This window comes from Mesocricetus auratus, unplaced genomic scaffold, assembly GCF_017639785.1.
Source record: "Mesocricetus auratus isolate SY011 unplaced genomic scaffold, BCM_Maur_2.0 Super-Scaffold_100023, whole genome shotgun sequence".
Lineage (NCBI taxonomy): Eukaryota > Metazoa > Chordata > Mammalia > Rodentia > Cricetidae > Mesocricetus > Mesocricetus auratus.
The window spans coordinates 8254958-8266259 of NW_024429204.1; the positions used below are offsets into that span (position 1 = coordinate 8254958).

At 44.3% G+C, this 11302-nt stretch overlaps 1 protein-coding gene across 1 annotated transcript in view; it reads right to left on the reverse strand.

The window, feature by feature from the left end:
* Eif3e (eukaryotic translation initiation factor 3 subunit E) overlaps window positions 1–10703 on the reverse strand; it is a 31177-nt gene extending 20474 nt beyond the window's left edge. Inside the window, exons 1-5 of the mRNA XM_005072623.4 lie at window positions 10547–10703; window positions 6487–6601; window positions 4484–4601; window positions 1837–1879; window positions 418–522 (exon numbers count right to left, since the gene is read on the reverse strand). Coding sequence (XP_005072680.1) covers window positions 418–522; window positions 1837–1879; window positions 4484–4601; window positions 6487–6601; window positions 10547–10636 — 471 coding nt within the window. The 5' untranslated portion in view covers window positions 10637–10703. The remainder of the gene's footprint in view (window positions 1–417; window positions 523–1836; window positions 1880–4483; window positions 4602–6486; window positions 6602–10546) is intronic.
* Window positions 10704–11302: the final 599 nt, after the last annotated feature.

Below are 11302 nucleotides of genomic sequence, written 5' to 3' on the forward strand. Positions count from 1 at the left end.
ATTCAAGCTTTTCCACACCTCCCAGTAATGAAGCAATCACTTACCTTTACTTCCTATCAGTCAAAATACGGGTAAATAAATATTAGCTCAATATTAAAGTATAACATTAAAGATTATAGTTGTTCAGAACAAGGAAGGGTCATTCACTCTGCTCACAGCTCCAAGAATAGCTGCCTCCCACTCCTCCTCAGCAGCCCTCCCTCCAAATTCGAGGCCCTAACAATAATAAGCTTTTCTATCTGGTTTTTGTTGTGAAAGATCTTTTCATTTTCTTTCATTCTTTTGTTTAACCTAAACTACCTTTCTCCTTTGCCAATGACTGTTTTAAGATGCAACAGGAAGACTGATTTTTTTTGAGGAACCAAGAAAAGTTCTGAAAGAATAAAAAAGGAAAAGAAAAACATACGGGGCACTTACCAAAACCCTGAAGAAGTAAAGATACTCTGCGGCTCCCGAGTAATTCCCACACTCATACTGGAATTTTGCGTATCTGTACAGTGTATCTAAATACTCTTGCCTAAACTGTGGGGGAGAAAAAGCTTCCATAGTTAAGTTGTAAAATTCCATTCATTTAACTCTTTTAGATGAACAACTGCCACCAATAAACCCTAGTCAGAGGTCGTTCGGTTGGTATGTATGTATGCATGCATAAAACTGTCAATTTAAAAAGATGTATGTATATGTGTATGTCTGTATGTACACATGAAATTGTCAATTTAAAGAGTTCTAAATTGTGCTGATAGCAATTTTACTGCAGAACAAACTTGGGCAACAACTGAAATTTGGCCTAAGCCCACTAGGCTGACTAAGCTAGCCAACTACTGAGCACACAGCCACCTCCAATATTTTGTGTTATAACACAAATAAAACATGTAATAAAACTCTCCCTTCTGAAAGTTGGCATCAAATCTACACCAACTTTTAGAGTCAATAATGTAAACAAAACTGAAGAAATCTAAAAGAATTGAAGGCTAAAACAACAAATCACTAAGTATTGTGCACTAAACCACGGAGTATTATGTGGTGATCAGTAATCTATCTACCATAGTAATTATTATAAAGTTAAACTGATTATATGCAAAGTGCATTCTCGGGCGTGAAGGGCCACGCCTTTAATCCCAGCATTATGGAGGCAGAGGCAGGCAGATCCCTGAGTTCAAGGCCAGCCTGGTCTACAGTGGGTTCTGGGACAGCCAGGGCTACACAGAGAAACCGTGTCTAGAAAACAACAAAGCAAACAAAAACAAAGTGTCATTCCTCAAGCTAACAGAAGAGAAGTCAAAGACATTAGGAAGAACAGTAAGAATAATGTATGACTGAATCTGTGAATTAACGAAGACCATGAAACTGTCAAGAGCTACTCTACTCTCCAAGGCAGCCACAATGTTCTCTTACTGTGCAAAGAAAGTTTAGTTCATCTCTAGTTCTGTCTTTACTCTTAAAGCTACTAGGAAAAAGAATCCTGAGTTCAACACGGTGGCATGAGCATATAATCCTAGACCCAGAAAACAGAGGCAGGAGGCTCACCAAAATTTGGGGACAGTTTGGCCTACATAGCAAGATCGTGCCTCAGGAAGGGGGAGAGAAAAGTTACTGTTATATGATGATTCACATACGGCAAACACTGGGAGGATGTTATCAAAAGGGGATCATAAACAAAAATTTCCCATCATCACCAATGCTTACAAAAACTGTTAAAAATATACCAGTTGTTATCTATTAATCAAATAATTATATTCATAAGCCAAACTATGAATCTGTATACAACATTAGTCTCTAAAAACCTTTTTCCAAAAAAAGGACTATTCTTTTTTAATAGTAAGAAAAAATACTTACCCCATGCTTGTCTGCTAGGTAGTCAAATAACATCCGACCATCCCTTAATATTGAAAAAAGTGAGCATTATTATGGTTTATAGGCTATAGAACACAAAATGTGTAGCTCTAACTTCTAAGTTATCATCCAACAAGTCACTTTAAACCTCATAATACTTAAACAGAAACACAACTTTGTAGAATAAAATAAATAGCCATGTCAAATTTTGATATAAGAATAAATACAAAGTTAAAATTTTACTTTCAGACTTCTTTAGCTCTGACTGAAGATCAAATTTAGATGGTACCTATCACAAAAACTTCCACAACTATTAACCATAATCAAGCTGTCAAACAGCCCAACTTAACTTTTCTTAAATTAGTTTTCCATCAACTGTAGATCCAGACAGACTAGTAAAAGACAAGTATACCAGGGACACCAGGAGAAAAGGAATAAAAAGTCAAAATGCTTATCTTCACATTCTCAAAGCGTGTAGTGTTTCCTCGGGCTTCATGACGTGTGGGAGCATGCTGTGCCTGTGGCACACTTTGGGAGCCCTGCCAGCAAGCAGTAAATTACCGAATACAAAATGTACACAAAGCTCAGACTTCACTGTCCCCTGGCTAACTCTGAGCGAGTGTAAAAGAAACACCGTATGAGCAACGAAGATGCAATGAGTTGGTGGGAAACACCAGTGTTGAGTCTATCAGATGACAGGTGTGTGACAGCGGAGTCCCTGCCTTAGTCTATAGTTTCCTAGTGCTGTGATGACACATGCTGAAGCAAAGCAATCCCTGGAGGAAAGGGTTCACTTGGCGTAAACTTCCCACTAGGACAGTCAGGGCAGGAATTTAAGGCAGGAACCCAGAGGCCCCAACGGATGCAGACCATGGAGAAACCCCCACTCTCTGGCTTGCTCAGTTTGCATTCTTAATACAATGCAGGAGGATCCTGCCCAGGTGTAACAATGCCCCCCCACCCCCAATCACTGATCAAGAAAATGCCCCACAGGCATGCTTGCAGGCCAATCTGATGGACGCCATTCCTCACCCGAAGTTCCCTTTCCCAGATCAGCCTCTCTTGAGGGCACTGTCCGTCTGCTAGGTGGTGAGCACATCAGCCATGTGTTCTACTCTTACCTTCACCTCATCATCTCCTATCTTTACTTCGAATACATATTTACTCTTACTGTTTTTAACTATGTGAGTCTATAGGTGTGCGTATTGTGCACACGACTGTAGGTGCCTACAGAGGCCAGAGGCACAGCCCCTGGAGCTTGACCTTCACACAGCAGTTGTGAGTCACCTGGACTGGGGCCCTAGGCAGCAGTACATGCTCCTTACTGCTAAGCCATCTCTCCAGTCCCCATTTCCAGTCTTTACATGGCTAGTGCATCCTAAAATGTCTGCTCTCGTCTCCATCTGGATTATGTCAACCTTCGCTTTCTGCATCCTGACATGAGGCTCCAAGAGCTATAATTACTCTTTGTACTCTTGCAAGTAAACAAACAGTGGAGACAGATGCACATTAACTCATACAGACACGTGGCGCTTTCTCTTTGACCACAGCTTTCATCTGTGCATCTGTATGTATCTCTGCACATGCATGTAGCGTTAGTAAGGCATGGTACATGGCATATTACAGCATGGCATGAAAACTGTAATGTTGGCAGGTTTTCTAATGCTATCAGGTAACACTTTCCAAAACCACTAGTAAAAACTTAAAAATTTGGTTTGATCATGTATTCTAGAAACCAACAGCATGGCAAAGTCACTAACCATTTCTGAAGTGAAGGCATTGGTAGCTAAGACATGTCACAACGGTAACGTTCAGTTTTAATACATTTTACTTTTAAGTAATTCTAATAACTCCAAAGGCTTCAAAGTGTTAAGTAAGGCTAAGGCAACATGCCTCACCTGGAAACCAAACAAAATGTTCCTAGTAGAAAGAAAATTAGAAATAAAATAATCTTAGTGGGGATGAGTACAGACACTGAAAGATGTAAGAGAGGGTAAGTGCTGAGTGAGCTCAGGTTTCTCCCTCAGAAAACAACCCAAGCATTCTAGGCACCCAGCGGGAACAGCGCTTTCTCCCTAACACTGAGTTGGCTGACTCTTGGGAAGAAGTTAGGGGGAAAGCAGGTCCTGAGCACAAGATGTTTGCCATTCTGACCTCTACACTTCCCCTCCAGTCTGACACTCAAAGTCTCCAGACAGTTCCAAATGCCTCCTAAGAAGGGCCAGGGCACACACGAACAACTGGTTTAAAAAGTTTCTTTAAAAATTTAGTATTGGGGTTGGAGAGGTAGCCCGGCTGCTGAGGGCACCTGTTGCTCTTGCAGAGGATCTGTGTTCAACGCCCAGCCTCCGCTGGGGGCTCACAAGCCCTGCAACTCCAGTTGCTAGGGATCTTACACCTTCTGCGGACCTCCATGCACACTAGGCATGCACGCACATACACAATTGCAGACAAAGCACTATATACAAAAGAAAATAAGTTACTATTAATATTTATTGTTATGGAATACCACCCCTTAAAACATAAAGATAAATGAAAGCAAAAGAACGAGGCACACTCACTTAGATGGTGAACTTTTACTATAGGGTCCTAGTTGCACCTTTATATGAATCCAGGAAGAGAACTTCTAGGGTCCAAGTTCACAGATTACCTGGTTGACTGCATCTGCCTTGTAGTTTCTGGGTCTTCAAACATCTTCACAATTGGTTCTGTCTCTGCCTGGAGCTGTTTCAGTTGTGCAACAACTGTGGTTCTTTTTTCTCTCAAAGCTAGTGAGAAACACGAGTACCAGAACGTTACCCACACCACTCCACGAGACTGTCTAGAGAAGTTTCTATTAATTCGAACTATGCACACTTATCTATTCCTCATACTTTCATTCACATGCCAGGAACCAGCAACTCAACACCTTCTCCAAATCCACAACCCCTTGCTTGAGCCCCAAAGGCACACAAAGCAGGAGGGTTCCATCTTCCTGCTGCAGACGGGAAAACTGCACAAACAAGGGCAGGCAGGGGGGAGCGCTCAGAGAGAGCAGGCAGGAAGGGGCGCTGGTGAGCGGACTCTACATTTCCATGATTGCATTCCCAGCGACCTTCTATTTGTTCCTGTGTAATTCCTGATTGACTACCAGGCTACTGTAAAGGCAATACACCAATGGGTTACACATTATTACTAGGTGGAATGGAATTTAATCTAGGCAAGAATCTTTTTTTAATATAAACTAGGGGCAATTTCATAAACCAAAAATGACAGTTCCCATTTACTATACTATCACCAAAATACAGAGAAAACTCACACATAATCTATACCTCAGATTAACACTCAGCGACTAACAGTCATTGTAGCCGTGGTGACATGCGTTTGTACTTCTCGACACTTAGGAAGCTGAGGTAAAAGTGGACAATAGCGGGGCTGGAGACATGGCTCAGTGGTAAGAGCACTTGTGACTTGCAGAGGACCTCGGTTTTGATTCCCAGCACCCACACGGCAGCTCACAACCACCTCTTAGTACAGTCCCGTGGCAGGTGAAGCTCTCTTCAGATCTGCTGGGATACCAGGCACACACATGGTGCTCCAACATCAATGTGAACAGTTACTGCCTATCAGTCAGAAAAAGCTATACTACCGTTGACCATGTCTGCGTCCTACAGTTCACTTCCATCTACAGCACTGCCTCCTTCTCCACACCTGGGTACTGCTCTTACTGCAAAGTCTGCTTCACTTGACTGGTAATTATCTTCAGTGTGAATGATGGGGATTATTGGTGTGAGGGTAGGAGTTGGTTTCTCCTATTGTGGACTCCAGGGGGCAAACTGAGGTCACCAGGCATTTGCAGCAAATGCTTTATCGTATGAACAACCTCTCTGGCCCAAAATGAACTCACTGCCGTTCTCTTTCCCGAAGCATTTCTCTACAATTCTCTGCTTAAGACATGTTCAAAACCAACCAGACCACAAACAACAACAACAAAAACCTTCCAAGTTCATGCACAAAAGAAAAAATGAAAACCTGCTATCAAAATCTGAAAAACAGCAATTTTAAACAAAGTAAAGAGCTCTTTGCTGTCCAGAATTAAGGGGGTGGGGACTAGAGTATTTCCTATGCTTTTTTTTTTTTTTTTTTTTTGAGGCAGGGCTCTGGCAGGCTTAGAACTTGTTGTGTACACCAGACTGTCTAGGTTGCTGGGATCAGACACCAAGCCCAACCCATATTTCTGGTATTTAAGGGACCATTTTTCTGCTCTTTTTTTCCTTCAAGAAACATCTACAGTACTCTCCTACATCACTACAGGGCCCCAGGAGTTTCTGATCAAATAGGTCTGGGTCACGGGCCAAACTCTGCATTTGGAAGGAATTTCCCCAGGTAACCTGACGATGTATAGACATATGGAAGTGCAGCATTCTCATAAAACTGCAGGCCGACAGCCGCCTGTAGCGTAAGTGCCACTCTGATGACACACTGCATCTGAAACTGAAGACCACGTTAACGCAGGCTCACATCTTTCACTAGGAGAAAACACATCTTGCAACCTGTCTAGATGTTTACACCCAATGACTTTAAGAGACTGCAGCTACAGCTCTTTCATCTATCACAAAACTTTACAGACACTTCACCTACAAGGTGATCTTTATTTCTAAACATAAAACTTACCATGAGGGATGTCGTCAGAGTAAAGGTTTTTGTAGACATCCATAGCAAAGTCTACCATGTTGGTATCACTAAGAAGATCCAATTTTCCTTGTAATAATTCTTTTTCATTATATATCTGTAAGAGAAGAACTACTTTTAACCAGTATATTTACATTCTTGTTTATTCAGAAACATACTTCATGAAGCACTATTTAAAAAGTGTGTGCGTGTGTCATCTGTGTTGGGGGGAGGGGCTGCTGAGTTGGTTCAGCCTATGTCAGGGGCTGGGATGAGCACGGAGAGCAGCATTCAATCCCTGACCATTAAAGATGATGAACGTGACTTCACAGGGTTATCTGTCCTCTGCCCTCCATGTGTATGTTAGGGTAGCCAATCTACTGAGTTCTTCCCCTTAACCCACTCCCCAGGTTTTAGAAAAGCATCATGGGGCTAGAGACACTGGTCAGTAGTAGAGCATTGGCTTAGGGTAGGCACCTAAGGGCCTAGTTCACCTCCCAGTATGGACACTCCTGCGGGGGCGCGCGCGCACGTGTACACACACACACACACACACACACACACACACACACACACACACACACACACACAATCACCTATTTTATAAAAAGGAAAGCAACCAATATAGTAAGTACAACATATTATCTACCCAAAGATTTGAAAAGGAATGTCACTCCCAATTACTCCTGATCAGTCATTGCTTTATCAAGCAACATTTTATTCTTTCTGAAAAAGTTATGCAATATACAAATCTACACCTTCTCCTCTTCAAAGCTGGTATCCCTGCCTCCTCCACACCGAGGTAATGAGGAATAGGCTCGTAAATATTTTAGATCCTTGCTATCCTTTGAACCCACAAGCCTACCACCTCTCCTTGATGTGGCCACACCTTCACATTTTTCTCATTTAATAGCTGCAATCATTTGTGTGCTTCTCCACCTGTACCTCTAAAATAAAACTAGCACCAGTTTTGTAAGTCAACCTCACACCAGGTTTTTGATGCGCAGACTGCTTGGGAAACAATGTATTAACTCATAGGGAATAAACATATACATACAGACTCATAAATATGAAAGCCACTGAGAACATACAAGGAATCTGAGATACTTAGCCATTTCTGAAAGATATTTAGACTTATGTTCTGAGTTTACCTTTTTCCAAGGGAAGAAAATTCTAGGAAAAGTCCACCATAGTGTACCACAGAATCCAAAATGAATGTGTTGCATTATATACAAAGCTCCACTAACATAGTAAGAAATGACAGATAATCCAAGGGGGATGATTAGAACATCTTAACCGTCACTTAACGAGACAAAAGGACAAAAGGCACAACATCAACTTCATTAATGAAAAAAGTGGATATAAAAACTATGATTAAAAAACCAGACAAAACAAAAAACTCAACAGTATCAGTACCAATGGCAAGGCAGACTGGTTAGAATAGTCACACCCTACTGGCAAGAATACAATCACTTCACACTTTTACCTCCTGAAGTCATACACCTCGACTCACAGATGCTGCAAAATACCTAAAGCAATAGCACATTTATTTATTTCTAAGGACTTTCATAACACACAATTTGTTTAATGCTGTAATGGAAGAATAAACAGATATAATACAACAGATTAGCCATCAGCACTGAAAATCAGCAACTGCTGTCATAAGAAAGATGACGTAGAAGTCCATTCATGAAGCCAGGAGTGCTGGTATGAACTGACAGCCCCAGCTCTCAGGAGAAGAAACAGCAGAGTCTCTGAGAGCTGGAGTTCTAGGTCGGCCTGGGCTACACAGGGAAGCCCTGCTTCTAAAAACAGAACTTGGACTATGGATCACAGTGGTAAACAGCTTGCCTGTTACACTAAGAGACTGGGTTCAGACCCTAGCCCTATGCAAACATACATGCCTGATGCTGAATTTCATGTGTGTGTACATACATACATACATACATACATACATACATACATACATACATCTAGATAAAATTTGGGCATGGTGTATTCTCTTGTAAATCCAGCCTTTGGCAAACTGACAGGCAGGTAAGGAGTTCAAGACCACCATGGGTCACCCAGCAAAATCTAACCTCCAAACAAAAACAGAAACCAAAACAGGTCAAATAAATCTATCCTGTGAAAGGTGGTTACAATAACAGGTGTGACATTTGAGAAGCAGCGTAAAAAAATAAAAAACAAAAACTGAAATGCAGAGGAAGTAAGTCAGGGCAAGGATCCTAACCCATGTCCAAACTCAAAGCCCAGGGTCCTGGCCTTTACATCATCTGTTCTGACACCAAACAGGGAGATATAAAATACAATTCATTTAACCAGATGTTCAATGATTATCAAAGCCTTCATGCAGAACTCTCTCCCTAGCTGAGAACCCAAGCTCTTTCTCCTCTGGAACCTACATGTGTCAGTACAGACACCCATCACCATCCCTGACTCTATCCTTATTCTGTGGCTCAAGACACTCAGCACCTTCTCCAAATTCTCTGTCCACTGAAGGCAACAGAAAAGAAAATGAATTTTAACAACACGTGGCCAATACTCGTGTGATACGTACCACTTTAACTTACAGGCAAAAGTTAAGTTTTCCAATGGTGAGATATCTTAGGTTTTCAGTTGGATTTTTCACAATGCCAAGCTCCGATATTTAGTAACTGCTGAACAGACACTCCAACATCTGCCTTCCTCTTGATGTACTAAGGCCATTTTAATAATATCCTCCCGGAAGTCACTTTCCACTGAGTCCCAGTTACAGTCTTGCCTTACCAATAAACAAACCTACACTTGAAGTCCTCCCTGTGCGCCTCAAAACTACCAATACATACAGAACACACACAAAAAATATGAAGTTCTGGCAGCTCCAAAGTACCTCTGCTACACCCAAAAAATGAGGGTGAGTTTCAGTATCTATTTCTCACGTACCTTTCTTTGCCGAAGGTCTCCCATTTACCCACAAAAGAAAACACACACACACAACTTTTTAGTCTCTAGTCTATAGACTACAAAACTTCAACGCAAAAAAAAACCAAAAATAACAAATCTATCAACCTCAAGTTACACCTGTTAAAGCATTTTTCAGCACTGAACTTTGCTGTTGCTTAGTATTAGCGATTTTATTCTAAAATTTGTGTGTTCACAAATTTCCTTATGAATATAAAGATGACACCTGACATATTAACCGGTATCTGGAAGCTTACAAATGTCATCCAAACAGCTTTATCAGACTTTAAAAAAAAATTGCTGTCGAACGCCAAACCCCTTGTCCCCGCCCCCCAGTGTACAAGTTCCCTGTGTCCAGAAACAGAATCCATCAACTTTTTTTTTCCTGGACAAAACTCAAGCCTCACGTTACAGGCGGCAGCTTCGCTTGCTTCAGTTAGTAAGATGCATCGACTTCCTCACGAATCCAACGCAGCTAAGCTTAATTCTTTCTTTCCAGGTCCCTTTAACGCACTACAGCCTGGAGCGTGTGTCAAGGACTCAGCCCCGGGACGTTACAAAGTCTGAGCACCCACACCAGCAAACGACGCGCGCACCGCACCCTGGGTCTCCCCATCGTCGGTCGCCTGACGGCCAAGCGACTCCCTATCAAAGACCAGGACGTTCACAGCAAAATGATAAAAAATAATAATAATAAGGCATCCATCCACAACCTCAACTTCGCGGGATCCAAGCTGCTGCCCGACACAGCAAACCCCAAACCCAAGCCAGGTCCGTGCACGCAGCCCCAGGGAAGCAAAGACGCCGAAACTCGGCGCAGCCTCCACCAGGGGCGAGAGCAGAGCCTCGGGCGAGCACGGACGTGGCGGCCCCGGCCCGGGCGTCACCGAAGCCCCGCTGTCGGTCGGTCACCGCGCCGTCGGTCACCGCGGCCCCGGCACTGCCGAGCCCCGCGCACCCCAGCAGCGCCGGGCACCCCCGCCACCCGGGGCCCAGGCGGCCGCTGTGGGCGCGGGGCCCAGGCCGGCTTCCGGCTCGCACGTGCGCCTCTCCCCACCCCCGCCGCCGCCGCCTCCCGCCGGCGTCCCCGCGCCTTCCTCGGTCCCCGCACGGCCCTCACCTCCTTCACGGAGAGGAACTCGAGCAGCGGGAAGACCAGGTGCCGGTCCAGGAAGTGCGCGATGCGGGTGGTCAGGTCGTACTCCGCCATCTTGCCCGGGGAAGAGGAGCGCCGGCGCGCGGGAAGAAAAACTTTATTGAAACACCAGCCCGGAAGACGGACAGGGAGCGCACTGCGCGTGCGCTGTCCCTCCCCCTTCCCCGCCGCCCTCCGCGCGGACCAGGGAACCAGGGCTGCGCGTGCGTGCGTGTGTGCGGGGAGAGGGGGGGCGGTGTGTGGCCCCGCCCTCTCCGCGCCTCCTGGGCGGGGCTCCAGCCTTATTGCATGTAGATGCGCCGTTTGCAAAGTCTCCAGCCGCTGCTTCCCTGCCTGCTGGGCCAACAAGTGCTTGCTAGTTTTGGGGGTGGGGGAGGGAGGGGAGGAAGGAAACCAAGAGTTTGGTTTTGCGCTTTGGTTTGGTGTAGCTGGGCCTGCTTTCTTGACATCTCAGTAGACAGACTGATCGTTGTTGATGTCGTGGTGCCTGCTTGAGACTGGAACGCAGGCAAAGATCAGAACTAGAGACGTAAGCTAGCCGTCGCCCTAACGGTTGGAATTGGAGACCAAGACACTGCATCAAATAATTCAGCTGGAAAAACAGGCCGGGGGGGGGGGTGTGAAATCTGGGTACCTCGCCTTACGGAAGAGAGGAACGATTCAGATCAAGCAAAGAAACTGTACACTAAGTAATATCTGCGCTGACTGTCCGTGGTGGTC